Genomic DNA, 27,061 nt, shown 5'->3' with positions numbered 1-27,061 from the left:
ATACTCAACGCTGGCCACTAGGGGGCAAAATGCTGGAATACATTTATGTACATTTATAGCAAATTAAAGAGTGAAGTGCATTTTATTATATTGTAAAACAAAACAAACATACACCGATGACACAGACAACACATTATGACAACAAACAGTGGAGTGACGGTTTCTAGCAGTATTTTAGGAGCTATAATCGACTGAAAAACTGATGAAAACATCCTCTAACCTCCTCTCGGAGGTCTCCAAGCAGACGAAACTTGCGGGGCACTTTGCTGCGGGCAAACTTGCAGCCATTGAAGTACATGCTCCAGGAACAGCCAAAGGAGAACGAGGCTCCGCAGGTGTCAGGGTTCAAACCCTGGCATGCACACGTTCGACTGCAGGGACAGAAAGGCTCGATCAGAGACGGAACAGAAACGGTCGGGATGAAGCAGCTCAACAGGAAAACAGCAAGTAAAAAAAAAAAAAGCAACACACTCTTCGTTGAGGGCGCAACGGCGACTGGTGGGGGAGCCGTATTTAAAGAGGGTCTCTGTGAGGTCTTGGTAAAGGTGGTCCGCCACCGTTCGAGGGATTCCCTCCCACGCCAGGATGAGGATCACCAACACAGCCGTGTCGCAGTAGTGGCCCGGTCTTTGTCGGACCAAGCACAGCAACTTCTCCTCTTCGCTCCCACGTCGGATCACCTGGTGGGTGGATCGGGATGTGACAAGTCAGATGGCGAGCAGAGACCGCACACACACACAAAATCACGGTTCAGAAGGAAGAAGCCGTTTTCCTTAAACACACAACTGGCGTCAACATGTAATCAAGGTGAGAAAATGATGGGATTATGAGCTTCACAGCAATCACACACCCATTTAGCAATGGGACACCCCTGGGAGCTCTTGCCCTCTTTCCCAGTGTAAACAACAACTTCCACCCTCACTGCGTTTCCTTTGGCACCATACCTGTGAGCAGAAAAACAAACATGTCATCCTCTGCATGTAACGCAATAACCCAGTATAATCCTGTAATCCATATCCAGATGTCACTAAATTTAAATATTTTTTTTCATAAACATAATTTCTAGAGCTTTTCCTTTTTTTCCCCCAAATTCTAGATATTTCTGACAAAATAAGATTTATCTAAAGTCTTTCTATCCAGAGGCTCCACGATGCTAAAGTTGGCTTCTAATTCGGAAGTGTAGTAAATGAATATTTCACAGTTTTCTTGGTATCTGGAACAACTGAGATCAGCTCTGTCTCTATTTCTGTTAATCACATTTGAAATCAGATTTAAATTATTCAACACTAATTCCAGATTTTTGAATTACAGTTGCTGGCCGTTTATTTGTCGGAGTCTGTAAAGAATATTTGTTTCAAACTCTTTTTTTTGGCATTGAAAACAAACAATTTATGAACCACATATCTCTGTCTAAAATCTAGTTAACAACTAAGATTTTAAGCAATTTAGAGGCCAAGAAAGGCAGTGACATGTGCCTATTTTTTTTTTTTTAATTTTTGAATGAGTATTAATTGGTCAAGCTTTCAAAATAAAAATGCTGCTGTATTATTGGTCTGACGTGGCAAATCAAAGAAAATAAACACAACTTTATAATTGCAAAAAACACTGTATTTTTAAGAAGGTTCAATGTTTATCTTTTTGAAAATAGGATATGGAATAATATTTAATATGCTTTGACTGAAGTCAATAGCTTAAACGTAATGATCATAACCATTATTATGATCATTACTAGTAGTAATATTGGTAATATAATATCCCAATATTAACAAATTTAAAATCTGCCCTTTATTAGTCAGAAAGTTAGTTGGCAGACAAAACCCACAATCCACGCTTGTAATTTTAGTGCTAACAGTAACCTCACTTAGCATAATGCAAATAGGCAACTACTTGCAGAGAAGAAGTCATGTTATTTCCTTTTTGAAGTAAGGAAAATAAGACATCATAAAACAAGACAGAAACCCTTTTTTGTGCAGTTAAAAAAAAATAAAAAATCCAAAAACCAGCAACATTTAACGCTCAGTGCTCCTGAGAGGTAAATATATCATCTGAGTCTTTAACACCAGAGATAACTGATTTGGTTTTAATGGTAATTTCATTTTAATACAGTAAAACCAACTAAGAAATGTAATTACGGTTATATTAAACCTTTTCATTCCTAGCACCTGGCTTCGCATAGTTTCTATTTGTCGCCACAGTAGGTCTCGTCTGGGGGTCAGACCACATTAACCACACTTCATTAAACTGATACTTGTTACATTAGTTTACACATCCTCTCCCTGCATCCTGACTCTATCGGCTACTTTAAATTCTCTCAACCTAGTAATTATTTATTATTGTTCCAGTAAGAACGTGCTGTAACTTGGACAGTGATGGAGCCAAGGACCTTTGAAACAAGCTGTCACCTAAGCTTATGGCCCCCTGGTCTCAGCTTTACGGTTTCTTGTTTCAGCACGCTGTGTGTTTCTGTGTTTTTGTGCACAAGTGTTGTAGCGTGACACTTAGGGTGAATGTCAAAATACCTTAACCAAACTTCCTTCTTATTCAGAGTAGTTGTAACATAGCTGTTTACTCCTTGTGACCTGGAGGTTCTCAAAGTTTCGGTAAAGCAATTCAATGTACCTGTTTTCCATCATTTCCCTTACGGCGGCAACGTTGGGTCCTGCCCCAAGGTGAGTGTAGTAAGGGCCTTCCTCCTTTTCAATAACTTGGTCTGTGGAAAAAACAGACACCTTATGGCTAAAGACACGAATTCAGCATTCAAAAGTGTTCATGCAGATCCAAACATGGCAGAGAAACACAGTATTAATATGGACGAAGTGTAAATTGCAAAATTATTCACACCCCTTGAACTACTGTAATACTGTTTATAAAAGTGCAATCACAAAGCAACTGACTGGAAGAAATATTTAGTAGGGCACTCTGCTTGCCAAATATATTTGGCCTGTTGATTGGTCTTTAAATGGCTTTGTTTTCCACGTCAAATGGACATTTTTAGTGGCTGAAATGCTTAACCTCACAGAGAGTAGTGAGCAAATTAGAAAGACTGAAAAAGAAAGAGATGAGTCAGGAAATTGTCGGTAACTGCAATTGATACAGATATTGTCGCCACCTTGAGCATTTATGTTCTCCTATATTCTTAAACCTGTCTTATGTGATATTACAGACATTAAGACCAATGTGAATTTGTTGTACTTCTTATTCCACAACTTTACTTTTCCTTTAATGAGTGCCATTATGTTGTGAATGATACAAAGCAGAGCTAACTCACCCACACAGTGACAGGAAGGAAGATCTGCCAGTTTTTTGGAAGGTGTACTGAGCAGGTTCTTGATGGGGGTATCCAGGAAACTCATCGGAGACTCCAGAAAGCTGTTGACACCATTCCTGGTTGGAGTGGACTCTACAGGGTGAGCCCCGTCAGTCGCTGTGGACAGGACAGTGACGGACCCGGACGTCTCTAGCTTATAGTAGTTCTGTTGGCTTGGAGGAGGGGAGTCAGGAGGCCCTGAGAAGCCGTTGCTCAGAACACGGAACCCATTGACGTTGCTAGTAAAAGCTGGTTTTGCAGGGCTGGCGATAGGATGAGTGCCGTGCTGAAGCTCGCCAGCAGGCGGCGCTACCTGAGATAACACGTGGCTCTCTGCTGGTCCCGCAACGAAACCATTGCATTGATTGTGTGGGAGAGGCAGACCATTAGGAAGCGACCACTGGTGGTTTTCTCCAGCACCAGTGTGGTTCGTGGTGAACAGATTGTTGGGATTCTGAGACAAACTTGTATTGTGAATGTTACTTTGATGGATCAGTTGCCTCCTTCCTTCTTGAGCCTCAGCCAAGTATTTCTTCAAATCAATTTGAGCCAACGGCAAAAAGAAATTGTTCTTGGGTTGACGACTCGATTTCCCGTGTGGGAGACCATTCTGGCCTCGGCTCCTGTGAGGCGTCTCCCCACCCTGCCCGGTCCTACGACTCGCTCCCTCCTGTAATCCATCGCTTTTCTTCTTCCTGGGCTTGGACGGCGTAGTTTTGGTCTTTTTTAAGGGAGGCTTTTTCTGACAGGGGCTTTGCTGGGATTTGTAGTTGTACTTTATAGCTGAAACAGGTGTTCCCTTAGGGGGGCCGTTGTCGGACTGTTGATTGTGCCGCGCCTGGATGATGAAGGCCAGTTCCGCCAGCTGAGCTGCCACTTCTTCCTCGTCCCTGTTCCTCCTCATTTTAATGACGCACCTTTCCCTGTCCTCTCCTAAGCGCTCATGACCCCTGCTGGAGTCCTCATAGCTACACTGTGAATGGATGACATAAGGAGACTGACTCTGGTTTGTCCCCCTGCAGTTTGAGGGCATTTCTTCGACAGAAGGCTTTGTGTCAGAGCTCAGCCTTCTGGAGCACTGAATGACATTCCCCTGCCTGGCCACAGGAGGGCGTATCACTGAAGTCTGGTGTAGCGGTGAGCTGATGACCGAGACTTTGTTGTAGTGGATGGCTGATGCACGTTTAGCTGCTTGCTGTGCAGGATTTGTGTGGAAACCTGGGGAACTGGAGGAAATGGGGTGTTCACCATTACTTTCAGCTTTAATGGGACCTGAGGGGCTTTGTGGTATTACCGCCAATTGAGTCAAGGCCTCGATAGCAATAGCCTGATCAAAACTAAGGTTTCTCCTCTCCGCCAAGGACTGCACACTGGGTAACAGGACACTTTGAGGAGGTTCACTTTTGATGGGTTGGGGAGTCCTTTGCAAATTAGCAGGAGTGTTTTTCTTCAACTCATCTTTTTCTGTTTTGACAAAGTGCAAATCTGGCGGTTCTGTCTTAATGGAGCACAGAATGGAAGAACGTGTACCGAGAAGTTTCTCCTCTAGTCCCTTCCTCTCTGTGACAGACAGGCAGACAACTGCTGCCAACATCGACAGAGGATCTTCGCACGTATCGTCGTCTTGCCTAGTCAGCTGCGTGGTAGTCTGCTCAGTGATCCACAGCCACGGCTCTTCCAGTTTGATCTTCTTTAGTGGAAGTGACACATCATCTGGAGACGCCTTTGGCCCGTTCTCTGAGTTGTCTTTTGGGATTGTGGCAATAATAGTCCTTTGAAGCTCCGATGCCATTGAAGTCCTTTTACATGCTGATTTCAGATCAGACTGAGACCCGTTGGTCATATTAGCACCGTTAGGCTTTGTAAGACTCCCATCAGAACCATTCTGATGAGTCACAGAAGAGCATATGTGGCGATGAAGTGCAGAATTGGTCAAATCCATCTCTGACTCTCTTTTAATAAGTGCTGGCTGTCCACTGTGGTTGGTGAAGGGCTGGACAATGACGGGAGATTGAGTGTGAGGTATGTGGTCATCCTCCTCCTCGTCCTCCTCCGCTGCCATGTAGGTATCATCCATCTGTTCCTTGCCTTTGCCATTTATTGAGCCGATTTCAGGAGCCACCTGAGAAGCAGAGGAGAAACATGAAGAAGAAAGCTGACTCAACGATCTCTGGCAGAATACAGTGATTTAGCATGAGTAAAAATACAGTGTGAATTTCAAAGCATCAAATCATATTCTTGTGCTAGATTGGCTCAGTCATATCCAGACTTACAAAGACGTGAAAACTGATGTTCTTGAAACTCCACAAAATCTCTTGCTTGAGCTCGAACTATTTTGCAAACGAAAATAGGCCAAAACGTCACTTTCTAGATACAGATACATTTCAGGTTTTGAGATGAATGAACACTTTTGTGAAGCTGGATATTTAAAAGCATTTGTCCACAGCTGAGGTGAAGATTCAGGTATCCTGCAGAGTGCAGAGAGAGGTACGGACCCTGAGGTAGCCAAGAGCTACTAAGTAAACATTTGAAAAACACCCGCACCTCATGACATCGCTGCTATCTGAGGTTCGCTGAGTTCATGTGTGCAGCATGCATGCACATGTTGTGTTTGACGCTTTACACAGAGGTGTTTCCTTGAGCATGCCATAAAAATGTGCAAATTTACGCAGCCATTCACACAGACTATGTCAGCCCATGTGCATACAGTCATGTGAGTGGTGCAGTGCAGCTTTTCACATCATTCAAGACTATTGACGACAAAAAGTGTAACAGTACTCCAAAGGTCCAAAGTACCAATGCACATTGATTGCCCACCAAAAGCCAAGGCAAACACACACTCAACGTAATCTGTGACTACATGCAAACAATCATTTCCCCATTTTATAGTGTCTGTGGAGGTTTTGTGTTGTTCTAGATGTTATCTTAGGACCAAGGCAGACATATTTTTATTCTAAAAATGTGGACTAAATATTGTTGAGAGTTTTGTACAAATATTTCTTGTTTCTCATCCTCTTGACTCAGCCCTGAAAATGTGACATGGCTTGAAACAGCACAGGCCTTTATATAAGACTCAGATCTACATCCTTCAGCAAGGGAAGTATGACTAAACATGCAGCAGGAAACAAAACATTTTGAAAAGCACCAATAATGTGCTAAAGCTAAGCTGCAGATAGAATTTATAACTGGAGGTTACAGTATAATATCATAACCTGTGTCGTACACAGTTTTGTAAGCCCCATGTTCAAGCTAATGAACTAGCAGGACAGCAGGGGTGCGCGGGTTATGTTCTTCATCACTTTTTTACCTGGCATAAACTCTCATTAAACTCCACGGTCACTGATTTAGAACTGTTTGGAGAGGGAGATATGCACACCAGCCTTACAGCCTCTCAATACAAACCAGACGCCTTTGAACTAACAGAACAAATAGGAAACACATGTGCTGACCACATAATTATGTTTTTTATCAACATTTTTCCATCTGGGTCAAGTTGACTCTGATGCTCTATTACAACAGTGGGGCGCTTTTACTGTATTGCAGCGGATCCAAAAAGAAGTCAAAGAGATTTTTAGCTATATATCATGAACAGCACTACCATCTGAACATAAAGCTGGCCTGCTGTAAGCAACTCAGAAATGTCCTGTTTGTGATGTACACAGTGTGTTTTGTTTTATGGAGGCATGTGGTGTACAAAGAATTGAGCCTTGTGATGTCCCACATGTGATCACTTCAGGGTCGCCATGCGTTCAGATGAATATTCACTGTAAAAGCTTACGTTCACTCTCCATGGGCTTGAATGCAATATTAATGTTAGACATTTAAAGATGAATTTGAACTGGTGGAGTTCACTTATTAAACCACATGGTGTCCTGGGTCGAAGAGACCTTCAGGCATAGAGCCCAAACTTTCATTAGAATCGAGGTTAGGGCTTTGGAAGTCCGTTCCAGAAGTCGATCTGGTCTTTTTAAAACATCCTTGGATCTATGTTTCGGAGTATTTTTTTCTTCTAGGAACACCAGCGTCTGTGTAAGTTTTAACAACATGACCCAAACGTCCCCCTCGGATGTCAGGAAATTGGTTCGGATGCTGAGAAACCACTAAGGATCCAATCTGTCATAAACTGGAAACTGCTTGAACACCGTTGTTGCCGTCTACAGTGTTACGAAGGTTGCTGACCAAAAGATTTTTCACTCTGCTCCAAAACGGACACATTCAAGTGCAGATGAAGTTTCAGTGTCGTCTGTGTTTTACAACAAATCGTATATAAACAGACCAAGAAATAAAATTGTGGCTATGTGTAGCCTTAATTGGTCTGTAACACATTGAAATGCACTGTACGTTCTGACACCTTTCTGTCAGAAACAGCATTAACCTTTATTGCAGTTTTAGCTGCAGCAGCTTGTCTGGCGGAGCGGGCCAGCTTTCACGCCCCCAGTGCATCAGTGAGTCTTGGCTGCCAATTCATCAATTCCTTCCGTGGAAAACAGACAGACAGATACTGGCCATGGCTGACTGGGAAAACACCCAACAAGAGCTGCAGATTTAGAGATGCTCTGACCCAGTCATTGGCTCCATCACATTTTGGCCCCTGCCAAACTCACCCAACTCCTTATGTTTGGCCATTTGTTTTTAACATCAACTCTAAAGGCAAATGTTTACTTGTTGTCTCATATGGACATATAATTATCTCCTCATGATGAAGGATCATTGGGAATATTTACTTTACCTGTCAGTGGTTATGAAGTTACGCCTGATCACTGTATGTTTCCCATTACTGTGTTTATCTCCACTAAATGTGTCTCTATATTAAAAGTGAACAATCAGAATTGTTTAGGTTTTATTGGTTATGATTATAATAAAGAGCGACGTTGATAGAACAAAGCACAACACTAATATCTGAAGTCAAGAAGGAGTGTCTACATCTATATCAGTAAGACATCAGTTAATCCCATGATAAATTGAAGTGAGTTTGATCATTTCCATTTCAATGATTTACATTTTGTACCTCACAATCAATTTCATTTATGATTTTAGTTGTGTGTGGTTTTTATTTCCATTTTCATGTTATTATTCTTGGTCATTTTAGTTATTTATTTACTTTTTTTGGGATATTTAAAATATCTTCCAGCGCCAGTGTTATGGCTTATTTACACAATTAAGGTAGATTTATCTTTGAGAGGGTGAAGTTGTATTATTATGACATTGTCATTGTATTACTTGAAAATGGGACAATTTATTGGCCAGCAAAATTGCTGTAATGACAGGCCTATGTTTCTGTAATGATATATTTTTGCTGGCTGACCAAATTGTCTTGCAGACGACATCTATTCCTATTGAACAATAATAAAAATTGAAGACAGTTTGATGCTTTGAGGACGCCCATGAACGTGCAGAAAAAAGGCACACAACAAGAAAAGGAGGAGGAAGAGCTTAGGGTATCACAACTTGCTGTTTTCAATGACAAAGCAGCGCTGGCTTTCTCCCAGCACTGCAGCAGCCTCACACGTGTCATAATGCATGCACATGCAACAATTCACGCATCGGACTTTTTATAATCTTAAAACGACATCAGAGCAGAGCTGCTGCTTTTCATTATCTTATATTAAGCTTTATGATTACAGAGAGCCAAATGGAGGATGTAAATGAGGAGTCATGTGTTCTCATTTAGCCACTGGGTCTCTGGAGGGAGAGTTGGATCTGTGATGTGTTAGAACTATGTTTCTGTGCTGAGCTGCCTCAGGGTGTCTGAAGTAACTCTTACTCTGAAGTATTACTCTGTTTGAGAAGCAAACACATTCTTGTTAGATTTTTTTTTATTAGTCCAAGCGCTGAGCCAGTCATACAGTAATTTCAGTGGGCTAACATCAGAGGTGCCCTGATTTGTAAATGGCAAATATCATTGTATTACAGGTTCATTAAATCATAAATATTAAAAGTATGAAATATAAATCAATCATAATCAGCCATTGCATTGTTTTCCATAGTAATACATTATTTGGATCCCAAAAAAAGCTTTTATATCCTCCTCTTGTAGAAGCAGGATGTGAGCACCATATATCTATGATGACACACAGATGTAAAAAGGACATGGAATTTTTTCCAGGAATATTTTGTAAAATTTCTAAACGCAGTTAAAAACACTGCTGCATAGCTCAAGGAGTGGTGGCTTCTAATATGTTTGGCCATATGGGCGGTTGCCCAGGGTGGCATTAGAAAGGGCGATGCTCAATCTAACTAATCTATCAGGCAAACATCTTTTATGAGGAGAATGCACTCAAATGTGTTGCTTAAAACTCCCCTCTTTGCTTTGAACATGGAGGTTAATTTACATTATCTCTGAGCGAGTGTACTGCATTTATTACCAACCTAGAATCTCAGATAATTTCTCTTAATGTAATTAGTTGTGGAGTGATATTAGGAAAGCCTCAACCAGAGCAATGCAATGCTTTCTTTTACAGTAGGTTTTACTGTATATCTGTCCACGGTTAGCACAATACGTCTTAAACAGTCGTAAACAGTCCACTCGCATATTTAGCAACAATTATTAGCTTCAGCTGGAACAGGTTTACTTTAGATGGACAAAGAGAGTGTGAGCAGCATGAAAGGCGATACCTTGGAATGATGCTTTAAAATTTCATTAATATAAAGTGCGCTATTCTGGTGGGAGTTGTTGGGGGCAACTTGGCCATGCATTTCTTTTCATGTCAAAGTAACAATGCTGTCCAGAACTGAGTAGAGTTTTAAAATTATGAATTACAATTTTGGTTACAAGCAGTCATTTGATACTAGTATTTTACAGGCAGACTGGTCTCTTCATAAAGCACTTTTTTTTTTATCCCTGCGTGGGTTCTCATGTTGTAGGTCTCCAATTTATTGTTTTCAGACAACATTTCTCCTGATGTGAACAGATCACCACATAAATCTTCACCGTCAACTTAAATACAAGCTGGAGAGTCTGCGGTTACTACTTCTGTTTCTGACGGCCATCGTCTCATGCATTGATATCAAATTGTGGTGTTACAAGTAAATCTGCTGTATTCTCAACTGTCTTGTGTTTGCTTTTGAAAGTATTTCTTGGTGGAAATGAATGCAACTACATGAGCTGCGAGCCAAAAACACAACCAAATACAAAAAGTTGTAAAAATGCTAATATGCTCCTTTTAAAGGAATGACTAACGCAGGCAAGAGCAGCTAAGGACGAGAAGCTCGTGCACACAAATATGCATTTAGAGGCTTAACAAGCAACGAAAGCGTGACCACTTTGTGATTGCTAACAAGCCAGAGTGTCTCAAGAGAGTCATGTGTCTTCGAGCAGGTTTGCACGAGTTTGTTTCCATTTGCAAAAGAACAGCGTAAAGACAAATTCAACCAATTTACTGGGAAAGGCAAACATCTTAAATTAAAAAACTCACATTCAGCTGTCCTCGTCTTCCTTACTTTGTGGCTGCGCAGAGATCACACTGCTGGAGCTGTCACTTTACAACACTAAGAGTGAAACAATGAAAAAGCATGCTTCCTTCCTGGCTTACAGCGTAGTGTTTCATGTGCGTTTCTCTGAACACGTGAGAATTTCCTTCATTCATTCAGTAAGTGTTTCCTGTCTGGCTGAGCGGGGTGTCACATAGTCGAATACTCCACATAACAACCCCAAAAACAGCAACAAAGAGCCTTATTCAGGTGTCTAAAAACATCAGAGGGTCAGGAGGTCTGCACAGAGGCAGCTGTGAAATTATGCAGGTATGGCTGACATCAGTAACAAAAAGACATTCTCGACAAACCGCAAAGTAATAGCATTATTAGTACACCAGTCAAAGAAGTATGGCTTGCCAAGTTACAACCGTTGGCAACGTAAGCTTTAATTTATTGTATCTCGCTAAGTAGCTGAAAAGAGCACGTGCAAAAATACTGCTGACCACAACAATCCCAGCGAGAAAAGAGGAAGCGAGGGGTGCTCTTCAGAAATTCAAGAGCCTATAAACATCAAAAAAAACAAAAAAAAAACTGGAAAAATTTTAAAACAGTTTGTGCTTTGATAATAAAACTTCCCCGGATAGCACAGAAAAAGTCCTGAGTGATTTAGCAGGAGTCAAAACAACAACACCAGCTTCCAAGCAGAGCACTGCTGTCAGCTGATCCCTGGGTGACAAAAACAGACAACAGAGCAGCTCCTTTGCAGGCGGCTCATCTGCAGCGAGACAAAGCGCCTCAGGGTGAGAAGCCCTAGCTGCTTTTTACCTCATCTGTCCTCAGCAGAGAAAGCCCCTCACGTTTAAGGCTGGATACTCCTAAAAGGTACCGGTGGCCATCTTGCTACGGCTTCCTCCAGACTCAACAAAAAGGCTGGCTACAGTTGCCGTCCATGGGGCAAACACCCGGGAGTCATGACTAAGGTGACCGTGAGCAGCTGTGGCAAAGTGCGGCTATGGCAGCGTGGTCGGTCTCCCCTCGCTCCACACACACATATATAGACACGCACACATATGGGATGCCTTTTGCAGATGCAGACAGAGCATCATCAGCCAATGGGATGGGGACCTCAGAAGCTTGTAAATTATCTTCCATGCCTAGACTCTCCCTAAACAAAGGATCCCCTATGTGGGCTTTTACTCCAGCCCTACGCACAGAGACGGCAGGAAAGCTGTGGAGCGGACGCTGCTGGATCTGGATCACACAAAACCACTCGCAGCTGAAATATTGACCCCTGATTTTTTTTTTTGATGCTTGAGTTGTTTCTTTTAGATTTGTTTCAAATCAGCTGACATCCCAAATCCTGCTTTCTGCTTATTTAGAGAGCTCATATTAACAATATGGGCAATCTTAAAGCGCACTTTACAAAATAAATAAATAAACAAAAGAACAAAAAAGTAAAAAAAATAAATAAATGTCCGCACCTTGGAGTACAAAAACTACTAGACTTTACTTTAAACTGGCGACACACTTATATGTTTTTTTTTTTTCTGGATAATACTGATTTCCGATTTTTTTTCAAGGTCATATCTGCCAATCATTTATAAGATAAAAATGTGCAGGTTGATAGCATTGGCAGTTTTGAATCTAATATAAATTGAAACAATTTCAATATTATTCCCATTAATGCCATTATAGCATAAGTTCCAAAGTGTCATCTAGTTTTATTAAACTCAAAAAAACTGGAAAAAATTTTTTTTTTTTCATACCTGCTTTCCAATTTCAATCTCTGGCTGAATGTTTCTAATATTTTCCTATCAAGACACACAGTCTGCCTACTAAGTAAACTTTTAACTAGATGAAGATCTTGGTGTAGCTTCATCACTTGAGATTATATAAAACAAACTTTTTTTTGTTTGTTTTTTTTTTAATATATAAAAAAAATATATGAAAAATGTCAACTAGATTAATACATCACTACATTAGGTTTGTCCTCAAGACATGAGGTAGTGGAAAACAATCAAATGAAGTCGCTTTAAATATTATTTGGCCAATTTAAATCTTCTTTTAACATTTGCTGTTCAGTTAAACTTCACATCTTTAAATTCTGGCTGGATTTACCATCTAGAAGAATCAATAAAAATGTTGCAGGGGAAAAGATACTCCAGCTAAAAATTTTAGCTGTAAAACTTTACAAATGCTATTTAAAAATACACTCTGTAGAATAAATCTTTTCCTCTCTAAACAAAATTTTATTCTACAGAGCATGAATGTTTTTCTCCAGACTTATTCTTTGCAGAAAAAGCCAGCATCACTACAGATCGTCTCCGTCATTTTACACACTCAGTGGATTTTTTTTTTTTAGTGCAGGATCTGTAATGAGGAAGCACTGCAGCCTGTTTTATCGGCTGGAAGCCAGTTTTACTTTCACTTGCTGCTTTTAAGCGATTCCATAAAGTAAAATGTGCACAGGACGCATCTCGCAAACAAAAACAAAATCCCCCCTTTATCTTTGTCATCGCCCTAAAGAATTCTCAGAGTAGAAGCTGCAGTTAAATAAAAAAAAAGCTCCAATAGGGTGAACAAATCCCTCCTTTTCAACACGGCGATGAGGCCAAGAAGTCAGGGTCACGCCAGGACAAAGGAGCCTGAAGTGCAGTCAGAGCCAGCGCTCGTCATTAACACTCCAGCAGCCAGACTCAGCCATGTGCTACACTGTGGAGGAAGAGATAGTGCTAGCTGAGCAGTAAAAGCTTTATGACATTTACAATAAACACAGCGGATCATTTAATAATAACCAGACCAAAATGATGCGGTTTGGCTAAAATATGGTTTTTGCACATTTGACTCATTACTGTTTATTTATTTCATTAGCAACATAGATTTGAACAGGTAACTTCTGATACCTGTTGGACTGTTTTTGTCTTGGTCCTCAGTTCGTCGGTTACACTTCAACTTATCAGACTCAACCTCCTGCACCGCATGGCTGAACACATGTGTGGTTTCATAGCAAACATTTTTTGAAACCTGATGCCGGTGAGTACCATGGCAGCGAGATGACATGCAGGCAGCACAACTAAGTGAATTATGACATAGATCCCCGGGTGCTGAGCCACACTGACCCAAACATAAAAACAAGCTCATCTGTAGGGTAAACAGTTTCAAGCGCACACACGTCCCGGAGGACACTTTTTCAACACAAAATAACTTTTTGTCTGTAATGTCAGTGACAGAAACATACAGTAAAACAACAATTTTACAACTTTCCTTAACTGGAAGACTGATTCATGCAAAAAAAAAAGATTCAGAATTTACAATACTACCAACACCAGAAGATCTTGAACTCACATCGAAACCATCCTGAAGTATGAAACTCTGGTAAACACTGTAAGGCATGCACTGCATTCATCCCATACTGTATGGGTTAGTATCTTATCATAGAAACACGCAAGACACAAGATTCAGTGTTCAAGCTCAAGTCACAACATAAAGAAACGTGTAGCCAAAATCATAAAGAAGATTATTACCTGTTTTTTCTGTTAGTTAGAAATCTTAACGTCCCAATCAGAAACACATACTGCACGTTACTGCTCTTCCCGGGGTTAATAATTACAGCAGTTACAACTGAACTCTGCTTTGACAGGTAGCCCAACAGGTTTGACATTGCGGGCAAGTTGCACCAACCCAAATGACAACCCAAGCCTGACTAAAACAAACACCTACCAACTGTTCCCAAGTTACTATTAGTCAAAGTGTTTCTCAGACTTTTACACAACAACATCCGTACGTTAAGTCATATTTTCCTTCAGGCTTCCAGGCTGATTTCAGGACCGATCTGTGAATCATTCAAGGGTTTAAACAAGTCACCTAAGCTTTAAAAGCTGAACCAGTGTTGCGTCAGTCCATAACAGTGCAGCTTTAAGTTAAAGCACACCTTTACGACAGTCGTTCTTTAAAAAAAAAAATAAAAAATACGACAGCAGTTACATATATATTAGTAAACCACTAAAAGGTCTGTCACTTTAAAAGGACTGAATGTACTGTGCAAAATAGATGACAAAAAGTGATGTTGTCAAAAGATGAGGTTGTGTAAGAACTTTCAATACCACAGGTTGACATTTCATTATGGCCTGTCTACTGTGATACCCAGGGCAGCTCTGATTTAACACAGTCCATCACCTAATACATCAAAAGATATTTTTGGTATTCCTACAAAATTTAAACATGTTTGCACCTCGTTCAGGCTGCAAGAGAACGAGGGAGAGCAGGACTTCAAGGAGATAACAGGAGGGATGAATAACATACAGAAAAGTTGATCTCCTTTATCTTTAAAACCTTTCGACTTCTGCCTGCCTTTTTGAACATTTAGGAGAGTAGGTAAGAAACTACATGTTTAAGATGTTTAAGTTATGTTAATGTAGAATGCCTTTTTATTCTAAGCACTAATGTAACATGTTTAAGTTGTAAAATGAAATCAATCAACCATTGTTTTATTTCAAACATGATAGAAGTACAAAATCACAAACATGAACAAGGAATGCAAAAGACACATGTGGTGGCAGTTCATAGCTTTTTAGAAAGTAGAAATTAAAAATCACCCATAAACCTCTGATCGGCACATCCTACACTTATTTAAAAATGTTTTAAAATACATATCTCTTTTCACTAAACAGTAAAACATGTTTAAAACCCAGTAAGCGCGCACGACACAGTTTGTCCAATTTGTTATGCAACAATAAACCAACTTGATCTCTTTAAGGCTTCCACATATTTCTTCCCTTTAATCAACAGCCAAGCTTGCATTAAGAATAAGAAAACTAGACATTAATCACCATAAGTTATGGTACACAAACATGGTAAGTGAAGCACAGAAAGTCATAAAGTGTCTCTGACACATGTAGCAGCTGACCTACTGGAAACCAGCCCAGTGGCGGGTCTAGGCCAAACGGGAACGTTGCCAAACTTGGTCATTATAGCCATTACTGTAGATTTTAATGTAAATGTGTCTCCCATTTGCATTGAAATACTTTGCCCTCGATTATGGGCTAATTTTTTGTTCTTCCCGTTTGTGTAAAACTATAAGTCTGAACCCTCTGAGTTCAGAGTCACGTGCAGAAAAAGCAAGTGTTAGAATCCAGGGCAAGGATGTTTCTGTGTTTTTGTATGTTTTATAAAATGAGTGCAGGCAGCTACAGAAAAAAGGGGAAAGCTTGGACCTGCCATCATGCTGCTCATCATGTGCCCCCATTCAACCAATCACATATATTTAAACGCCTCTGTGTGCAGGTCAAAGTCCAAAAACCAACACATTCAGAGAATAACAAGTTAATCTTGAGTGAAAAAGATTGTGACCTTAAAATCAAAATCCGTGTTGTCTGTGATGGAGGACACATGATTGCATCCGCAGACTCAGATTGTGACTTAAAGCCCTCTCTGTGACTTTCCGAACATTCCTGTACATGCTCTCCCCCTTGTCTACAAACACACCCACAGCACATAAACAAAAACAGAAACAGACAAACGGAGTTCCTGTCTGATTAGCTCAGTGCCCAGGAGTGGGGCTATTTTAGGGATAGAAAGCATTCCTGCTCTTAGTTCCACCTCACGAGACCGTATTATGTAACTACAATACGATTTTTGAAATGAAATATGCAACACTCAACACCACACCCTAAGCCCACACTGTGGGAGCCAACTGCATAAAGAGGACATCAGGTCACTTTCTCCACAACAGTCTGTCCAAAAGATGAGGGAATGGTTCAAGTTGTGCGCACATCAGCCACATGTGCAGGTTGCATGGAATGTGACTGAAGCTTTAGTCTGAGTTATTTGCAACCAAACAAAAAAAGGAATTTTGTCTCAAGACTGGTGAGATATGATCAACCAATCTGCAAGAGGTGATAAGCCAAAAACAGTCGTGAGTAGCTTTTTTTTAGTGCTGAAGTTTTAAGTATACATTAAGGGTTTTTACATCAGACTGTTGCTAAAGCTATGCTGATGCTAATGTTTGATAAACACCAATTCTATTAATTTCCACTGGTGAAGTGCCCCTACTTCCTGCTTTTAATCCTTTCCACAACTTTATTTACATTCTGCCTGCTGTGTATCTTGGTCTCAATAATGCTTTCTGCTCTCCAACAAACCTCTTGGTTCTTCTGCAACAGTGGCCGGAGGTGGGCTTACAACATTCGAGTTAGTTCCTTTTTTGTGAACAAAAAGGAAAAATCCATGCACAAAATACACATAAACACTGAGTTTTAACTCTAATGCAATAAATAATAGATTAGGACTAGAACAACAAAAGTCAACCATCTTTAATCCTTCAAAATCGCAATAGTTACTCTGAGATAGAAGTTCAACTTACAGCTGTAGTTTCAATCCCTATTTTCAACTGTTAACTGCTTTATTATGGCCCGGTGGTGTTAGTAAGTACTATTTTAAATGTTGTTGTAAACTCTCTTTGCAATGCTGCCAGTTTACAACAATCCAAAACCCAATAGAGGTAATGTAAAGTTATGTGAAGAACATTCACAATGCGTAAAACAGCATGTAACAACCAACCTGCTCATTGTAAGACCTGTTTAAAGTGAATTAAGGATAACAACGATGATGTGTAGTCTGACAGTGTCCTGATGCTCTGCAGAAACTCAGATTACATCAGAGCAAGGATCAAATGTTTAGTAGAAGTTTATGGGCTCCCTGGCTGTGCAAAACCAAACCAATAATTTTATACAACCAGTGAGAACCATCTCTAGCACTGGATCTGTGAAGGTCCAGAATCATTATGGTGGAAAAAGAAAAAAAACCCTCATCCTTAATTTTGATTTTGGTTGATTTGTGTCGGTGTTTCAATGAGTGCAGGCTAAAATGCCAAATCTAATTAAAGCTATTTCAAACTCTTTTGCCTTTCTCCAAACACTCATGGTTGTGGTTAGAGTTAATGTTCACATTAAGGGTTAGGAGTATCACTCTGTGCTTTCTTGTCCCACACACAAATAGAAGCATTTTCTCTACTAAATGAATTTAATTGATGGGAAAAACAGCTAAAGGTCTTGTGCACTTTGGTATGCTTAGCACGAGCATCTTACTTCACTGAAAAAGATAAAAAAGAAACACCACTGAATTTAATTTAAAAAACGTGTGTGTATAAACAACCAATTGTTTGGTATTGTCTGGTATTATTGTTGAAATTCCTTAGCAAACAATAAGAAATAATGCTTTTCTGATGTTTGTTGAAGTCTTGACAAGAAGTTTCACATAGTCAAAGTGAGTAAAACACATCTGTTTGCATGAACTAAGTCAGTGACAATATGTTATATTACACTCATTCCAACTTTTGCTAGTTATCAAACAACGCACTAAAGTTCAAGTTAATATTTAAATTAGTAAAATATTTTCTGTCTATCGAAACCTATCAGGTGGCATCGAGTCACTGAGTTGCAGCATTTAGTCCTCATGTGGATAGTGTTATTATGTCATTGACTTTGCACCAAGCCCTCATATTGAGCATGCATGTAGCACTGTACCAGTGGAGAGGAAAAACTCCCCTTAAACAGGAAGAAATGTCCAGCAGAACCAGAACCCGACTCATAATTAGAGTGATTCTACCAGACTGAAAGCAAAGGTCGTGGACAGGAAAGTCTCAGTCTTTGTTGGCCTTTAATGATGTAGTTGATTTGTTATTTTTTGGGGGTAGGAATTAAAAAGTAAAAACTGAGTTCAAAAGTTTGATTTTATTCCACATTTTCCACTTATTGACAAAGGATTAAACATGTCTGGTAAGCTTCCTCCTGTTCATAATGCTAGGCATTTTTAGAAAATTAAAAAAATAAACAAAGCTACATAGTTTTGAGAGCAGCCACGCTCAAAATGTTCTTCTTTTGTGTTTCTCTCGAGTAATGATTGCTGACATTGCTGTAGCCTCCTGGCCTAACATTATTTCATCTTTATATTTTAATTTCTGCCTAAAATTCTCCTTTGAGCATTTTGAAGTAGTGTCTGTACCTCCTGATTAATAATTAAAGACCAGAAAAGCACAGTAACGATCTAAAAACCTAAACTCTGAAGTTTTACTGTTATTGATGTGCAGCACCTTAAAAAATGGCTAACAGAGAAAAAGTGGCGGAAACACAAATTCACATATAAACACTGAGCAGGATGGATCCCTCAGATCCTCCTGCAACCAGGAAGGAAAAGTTCAACTTACAGCTGTACCCAAGTTACTGCTTTTGAAATGTGCTGAATAAGCGTGTTGGCTGTATGACCGTGAATGCACGAGTTTATGAACTGCGACGAATAAACACGTGCGGTCATGCATGCAAATCCACATGTGTGGAGAGAACATGAAAGAGAGACTGCAGTCCCTGACAGACTGAGCTGAGAGATAAAATGGACATATAGAAAATAAACATCAAAGTTGTTGGTTTTTTTTAATAAATCTGAGGATGGCATTTTTGCAAAAACAAAATCACACAAAAATAGCACAATAAGGATGCAAAATGGTAATTTGTATTTCAGGTTGCAGCCAGGTTGAAATTGTTTTGTTAAGTTCTCCGGGTTTTCCAAAAGGAGGCCATTTGGAGCCCATGGCAGGATTTGAGTGGCATTTCTTTTTAGGGGGCAAAGTCAGGATTTCTTTTCACCCAGAGAAACCAAGTGGCACGACTTCAAAGCTTATCCAGGGACTTCAAAGCTCCCAACATCCAGGACCCGACAGAGACTCACAGTGACGTAGTGGTAGGATAATGCAATCAAAGTTGAGCAAATATCGTGCACAACTTAGAAGTAAGGCAGTAAGATAAACACTAACATGGTTATTTTAAAACTCAGGTGAAGGTGCATTGAACAGAGCACTAAAACTTTCTCACATTTAATGCAGTAAAACTTCACAAATCAATCTATCTTTATTTTTATTTTGACAGAACAATCAATCAATCAATCAATCAAGTTTACTTGTATAGCACATTTCAGCGACAAGGCAGTTCAAAGTGCTTTATACATCATGAAAACACAAAAATACAGTCATAGAATAAACAGTCAACAACTGAAACATCACCACCAGGTGTAGAGTTGAGCAGTGGTAGTTTTCTGTCACAAATAAAGTTATTAATGTCCTCTACAAGCCATTTATGGGACATGATATATCCTTTACATGTTGTTCAACTTTACAATAACTCAATACTTTGACCATGTATGATGCATGTAGTATGATGTTAAAGGGGTATGAAAATATTTTCAAGGCGTTGTAGGTATTTTGACATAACACAAGGGACAAAGAGTGACTTATCCACCGTCTGCTGTTTACAGAATTAATTTGTATTTAATCAACTTGGAGGAATTTACAAGAAAAAAAGAGTTTCTGTGCTCAAGAAGAGATGAAGTCAAACTACTGGCTAAATGAATTTTGTCATCTTAAGTAGTCCATGTTAAGATATTGGCAGCGCCTCTTACATATAATTCACAAATGTCCCCTACTTCCTTGACTTGCTGCTGTCCCACATATTTATGTAATCAAAAGAATAGAAAAGGATGTGAATCTGTGCCCTTAGCTCACTTCCATTGTCCTACTTGCATATTTGGAGAGGATTTTTGTAGAGGAGAAGCTCACACTGGCCGACACTTGTGACTAGATTTTCCTTATCTTTCCCTTAAGTGGCTGCTCTACCAACATATTTATTTAGACTGTGAATATGAGTGGCATCCATAGATAAGGAAAAGGATTACTTTATCACTGCAGTAAACAGCAACAAAACTACAGAAATCACAATTCAAGTGATGTTTGAAGTAACTCCGCTCCAACAGATCTATGGGAGCATTTTATTTTATTCTTTTTACCTTTGTCCTGGTGCGAAACATCAAATTGATCCTGAAGCTTTGTCTTTATTCCAAGGTTAAAACTATTTTTTCAAGGAAATGAATGCAAATGGAAGAAACCAGAATACTTTCTTTCTCTGCTGTGTTGTTCATCTTTAATGCTCGCCTTCCCATTGCAGCTTATTTTGACCTTGCACGTCAACAACCATGCAACCACACATGGCAAAACCGTTCACATAAAACGCAGCTGTGTGAAAGTTTACGAGGACATCAAAACTGAAAATATATATTTTTATCCAAACTGAATATTTACTTTCTGGAAGCAGAACGGGAATGAGTCCTCTCGCATGATGCTGTGCATATTTGAAAGACCTAATGACATGCGACTCCTCAAAAGGTACCTTTCCAAGAGAAACGTGCGTACTCTTCAGCTGGGTCATCTCTTGTGTCATAAAACCTTTGCTAGCTGGTCCACTAAGAGCTGGAGGATCTGAGCAGGTTAACCTCATTACCAGGATGTGGGTTAGTGAGTTTACAGCCTTAAAGCCACAGTTGCACGTCCACGGGTTATCTCCACTAATCCTCATTATGACCCTCAGAATAATGCATCTGACAATCATGGCAGGTCAAATGTCAGCAAGCAGACACAGATGTTGCCATAGCAACTGTAAGGACTCCAGACCTTCGCTACTATCTATTAAAGGAGGGGGAAGAGGGCTTCAGAGCAGCCAGGACAAACAGCTCTTACTTTGCAATAAGCTTTTGCCATTTGGGAACAATGAGTAAGTTGATGTTGTTGGGAGGTAAAAAATATTTACCATAGTACAAATACACAGCTGTGCGCAAGGATAACCTTCAATTACAGACGCAACTTTAAATACCTGTTACAAACCTGAGTGCAGCAGAGTGCATGTCCTCGCAATAAGAGCCTCCTGACAAGAGTGTTTTCCTGACACACCTGATATCTCTGCTGGACCACTCCTCTAGCTATAATGCACTACTGCAACAAGAGCAGGAGGGTAGAAACTGCGACAGATAAGTGGCTTCGCAAGAGAAGCTGGATTGAGCTTTCATGCTAGGTTGAGGCATCCAAGTTATGTTTTTAAATATAACCTGGAGGATGAAAGAATTTGTCCTAAAACAAATTCATTCATTTGTAATCAATTCACTAAAAAAATGGAAATACATAACAGATGCACAAGGGTAAACATTTTGATTATCATAGTAATTTACACTTTTCATTAAATATAAGAAGCAAGTGAACAAAAATAAATAAATAAATAAATAAACAGAAACTGTAATTTTTGAGAGAGCTGACTGTGAGTCTGTACAAACTGAGTCAGCTTAAGTAGCCTACAGCTCCAAACATGTCAGGACTGTTTTACTCAGATACGCAAACAGCAGCCTTTGGTACTCTGGGACTTGAAGTATCCTGTTTCTATAAGTGTGGAAATGTGTGTTTAGGGACGGATCCTAATCTTGTCCTTGCCGATAAAAAGACAAGCCCGCCAGTGAGGATCAAAGTAGAAAATAAAAAGATATTTACAAAACAGAAAAATATTTTCCCTCAAAAACAGAATTTCCTAGTAAGCCACACTCTTCGCTCTGAGATCTAAATTGTGTTTTGCAAGTATTTTGAGCCTGCATTTAATATTTCATGACCCGGTGGAAAAGCTATACAGTGGTAAAACCAGTAACAGGATCTACATGCCCCTACATGAAGTCTTCTTTGGCCTCTGCACCTTTATGAAGCTTCAAACATTCACTGGAAGGGTGTGTGAGCTTGATGAGCAGGACCGGCCGGTGAGTAAGTCGACAGATTTACTCTCACTAATGCACCTTAAGTGAACTCACACACACACAAGGTACCTGTATAGGCGTACAGTTAACCTTGCTCGACCTGCTTTCTGAGTAGGCTTTGGTGAAAGATGGAGTTTGAGATCAGTTCTACAGTGTGCAGACGGAGAGGCCGACTGTGGGAGCTGGCAGCTCTTGAAGCAGGCTCCACCCCTGCAGAAGTGCAGAACCAAACAAAAACCAGTTTTTTTTTTTTAAGGCCACAGACACAGACCTTCCTGTGTGTAAACACAGGCTAATGTGATGTCAGTCAGGGCAAAACAACAACTGGCTGTGCAGCCCGAATCAGACTGGATCAGCAGTTCAGCGTGACTCTGTGTGAGGGCCCTTTAACGGCAACATGCACACTAACACCGCTGCACGAATGTGCTGCATTAAAAGTCACAACCAGATTAGTGTGTCACTGAATCAGTAGATTACGCACACAAACCGATCCCACAAATCAGAGCAATCCATAGAACATGCCAGCAAATCTCAGGATCACCATTCCTTCCCAAACCCAACCCCCCGTCTTACTCTGACAGCATGGACAAAGGTCCCCACCAACAAAAAAAGGTAGCAGTTATATAATGCGCCCTAATCTGCTACTGTCACGGCTACAACTCTTATGACTCAGTAGGTCCACGTGTACACGCTTGTATACAGCTTACACGTGGACTTTCACACTCAAACACACCTCTTAGAGATGCACAATGAACTGTGCGCATACTCGTTTCGAGGTTAGTTACTCTGAGTTTTCAATAAAGTTTCTGTCGTCCCATTTGTAAGATTCTACATGTAGGCTGTGTTTATACTGATGTATTTCTTTTCTGCTCTGTTGTTGCGAGGTTGTTGTAAAAAAAAAAAATATTGTAAACTCTGTCAAAAGCAACAAACAAGACTTATTAAAAGTGAAAACAATAAATTGTGGACAATGAACCTTGAAAAAATATGACAAGCAAACACTGGACTTTAAATTTTCCTGTAACCAACATCAGGCTTTAACCAGTCAGGAAAAAAAAACAAAAAAAAAAACGTCGTTATATCATAATTTTGTGGTGACAAGTGGCTGTCAGTGATATTGGATGCATTGTTGAGTGAGTGTCTTTTTGGTTTGTAACGCACCATCTGGACTGTTTGGGTGTTTGACTGACTGACTGATTGATGTGTTTTTCAGCCAACTCAACATCCTGAACTGGCACCGGGTTAGTCAGACAGAAAGAGAGAGAAAGAGAGAGAAAACTCAAAAGGGTTCTTCACTTTTGCGTATTGATCCACAAGAAAGGCAACAGTGGTGCGAGAAATGATTTAAAACGCAACTAGTAATGTTTTTAACGTAGGCAGTGCCAATCTGCAAGAACGGAGTCAGTGGTGCAAGAATGATTTAAAACGCAACTAGTAATGTTTTTAACGTAGGCAGCGCCGATCTGCAAGAACAGAGTCAGTGGTGCGAGAAATTATTTAAAACGCAACTAGTAATGTTTTTAACACTCTATGGTATGACTTTTAATTTTTTGGGGGGAAAAAATATTTTCCTGCATTCTTTTGGGAGCTTGGTGGCCCCTGATTACATATCAATCATAAAATCGGACCCTGACACCTCCTGGAACCGGATTTGGGTTTGCTGCCTCAGGGCAACATTGCGCTACAAGGGGTCTAAAACGCCAAGTTTTCTACAATGATTATGAGAAATGAAATACAACTTAAAAACAAAAAATGTATTCATATAAAAACTTTTTTTTTAACAAAAACAAGTCAGGCATGGTTCCAATTCACCAAACATAAAATAAACAACAAACTGTCATTAATGAATGATACATTTAAGCAACTTACTAAAACAAGCATTTGTGTGTTTGTACATATGTAATGTTTGGCAGAGCTAGAATCACTCAGGATGTTGAAATCAGTCTTTTTCCCTATTATATGTTAAACATCAGGAAGGAATTGCTTGCTGATGTGAAAGAGTGTATCACATTTTTGGCACTTCATTATTGGCGTACCTGGGACTCACCATCTGTTTATCTTATTATCTATGGGTTGTAGCAACCAGATTCACATCAGTGACAGGACTTAAGACTGCAGGTTCTTTTTTTTAAGAGTTTGTAGTTCTGATTCTTTGTTAGAATTTGAGCCAAACAAAGGACAACATTTCCACCAGCTCCCATATCTGGTAGATTTGGTGGCTGCACGGCTCGCCCTGTATAGGTTGTAAGGAACACCATCTGCACCAGTCATACAAAGTACCCTGCAGACCCATATTTTTGGGTTTGGCAGGTATTGCTTCAGTCTTTGCCTGCCTTTGAATGGGGCCATTTGTTCATTGTTGACCAGTTTATCACTCTTTGGGACTGAAGTCATAATAAACAAACAATGAAATAATGGTTATACAGTGGATCCTCATGTTTTCATCAGGAATGACCTCAACTTAGGAACCATGCACCTTTTGTCCATGAAATGATCTTGCATCCATCTCCTGTTGCTGTTAGTCAGTAATAAAGTAAAAAAATTGACTGTGATAATTATTTTGTAATCAACTGCATATCATCACATTAGAATGAGGCAACAAACAAACAAAAAACAACAACACAGTTTTAGCATATAAATTATAAAAAAATATTGTCTTGAAATGATCTACAATGCTTCTTTACATACTCACAGATATGAAAATATTTTTAGTTAGAGTGACCCAAATTTAAACATGAAGAAAAGTGATGTATAACTTACAAGTAGGAGGCAAGGTGTAGCATGCACCTCTGCTTCATTAAAAGGACTGCTCCTCTTCTAAGTAAAAGGTCACATGAACCTCAACACCTCTTTTATTTGGACAAAAATATGTCTGGAGGTATTTTAAATCATCAACCCCCCCCAAAAAAATAAAGGAGCAACGTGAGGTACAGAAATGTGGTTTGTTGCCCGAGGGCAACGCCATGCCATAGCGTCGATCTGCAAGAAACGAGACAGTGGTGCAAGAAATGATTTAAAACGCAACTAGTAGTGTTTTTAACGTAGGCAGCGCCGATCTGCAAGAACGGAGACAGTGGTCAAAGAAATGACTGAAAACGAAAATGCTGCTGTGTTTAATATAGACAATGTAATGCTGAGTAATTTACCTACAACTGCTTCCTTTCCTGGAAATCACAGTCTTCTTTTCACAGTAAGTAGGCTGTGTGTTATTGCTAAGGCAAATTAAGATGCCAAATAAAGTCATTTCTTCTGACCAATGAGAATGTAAAAGTAGTATTTACTATCCCTATCACGTAAGTTATTCTGGTTAGTTAAGGAAAATACAGCTAAATATTAACGACCTAAAAAAATAGGGTCCTCCACTCTATTGGCCAAGGTAGGCACTTTTGCTAAATTTCATTTACTTCTGAACTATGCAGTCGAATCTGAGACATCAAGCTGAACAGAACCGTTTTCTGGTTGCAGCTTGAAAATCCCTTCTGGAATTCTGGTTTTAGTCGACCTTCCTGTTTATTTCTACAGTTTCAAACTCTGACATTTTTTGTTCAAACACACACTGTAAATTGGACAAAGATGTTTTTCTCCTTTACTTTTTTGTGACAAAACAAAACAAACAGAAAAGGTCCAACTAACTGCTACTGTAATTCTGTATTAGTATGACAGTAGAGTGGTACCTAAAAAATTTTATTTATTCATTAAAGTGTTACCATAACGACTTTGATAGTCACCGCATCAGATGGTGTCTACATGCCAATTCTTTGCTTAAGAATGATGTCAGAGAAAAACATTTCAGTCACAAATGTGTGGAGTTTGCTAAGACTTTAGCTGGAACTGTTTTGGTCAAATGACAAATTAGTTTTTTTTTTCTTTTTACTCCATAAATCAGCAAAATGACTGACCCAGAGAAACAGAAACGTATTCTACAGTAAGAGCAGATACGTGTACACAACCTGGAAAACATGCCAGTAAAACAAGGTAGAATTACTTGGCATGCAAGGTGACATAGAGGGATACAGGGAGAAATTGGCTTGTTTATGGGTAGGAATATGCATCACTGTGTGATTATGCCAGTGGAATTCAATGCTTCTCACATATCTTGAAGAGATCTGCATTAGGTCCTTATTCAAGCGACAACAGACAGTTCAGAGACATAGCAACCTACAGCATGGAAGCAATGGCATTAAGAACTATATTCAGCAGTAAGACGTAAAATAAGTCCTGAAGCAGATGGCCACAAAGCCCTGATCTCATCAAGACTGTCAACCTTAAAAGCCTGAAACATCCGAGAGGCAGACTAAATCCAAAACACAAATGCTGCTCATAAATTGAGGGGAGACTCACTTTAAGATTGAACTCTTTATATAAATTTATCTACAACAGTTTTGAGTGCCTTCGTCTTCGGAGGCTTTATTATCTGTCCTCACACATTGCTGAAAGTTGCTCTCCTGATTGCAACACTGAGGACACACACAAACACACTCATTCACGTAGGCATGTGAAACAGGGCTGTTCTTTAAACATGTGCTAAACTGCCGGCAGTCATGTGCCAGTGGCTTCCTGTCCAACAGTCGGATCTCTATCCTCCAAACACACATGTGCACAGGCAATACTTCCCCTTTCTCTCAGTGACGAGCCATAACATTTAACAGGAAAACACCACAAAGCTCACCATCTGATAGCACCGACTGAGAAGTTCATTTATCTGAAAGTGAAAGCTTCTGTTTCAACTGT

The 27,061-nt window shown here is 39.8% G+C and overlaps 1 protein-coding gene across 1 annotated transcript in view; it reads right to left on the bottom strand.

Moving 5' to 3' along the window:
• The window catches only part of LOC103147714 (methylcytosine dioxygenase TET1-like), a 33,765-nt gene that overhangs the window by 4,462 nt on the left and 2,242 nt on the right, over positions 1–27,061 (bottom strand). The window contains exons 2-6 of the mRNA XM_016678694.1: positions 3,269–5,429; positions 2,620–2,710; positions 851–944; positions 472–680; positions 221–371 (exon numbers count right to left, since the gene is read on the bottom strand). Of these exons, the coding sequence (XP_016534180.1) occupies positions 221–371; positions 472–680; positions 851–944; positions 2,620–2,710; positions 3,269–5,429 (2,706 nt within the window). The remainder of the gene's footprint in view (positions 1–220; positions 372–471; positions 681–850; positions 945–2,619; positions 2,711–3,268; positions 5,430–27,061) is intronic.

This window comes from Poecilia formosa, unplaced genomic scaffold (genome assembly GCF_000485575.1).
Source record: "Poecilia formosa unplaced genomic scaffold, Poecilia_formosa-5.1.2 Scaffold188, whole genome shotgun sequence".
Taxonomy (NCBI): Eukaryota; Metazoa; Chordata; class Actinopteri; order Cyprinodontiformes; family Poeciliidae; genus Poecilia; species Poecilia formosa.
The sequence above is the reverse complement of the archived record's forward strand: the minus strand, read 5'-3'. Positions and strand labels throughout refer to the sequence as shown.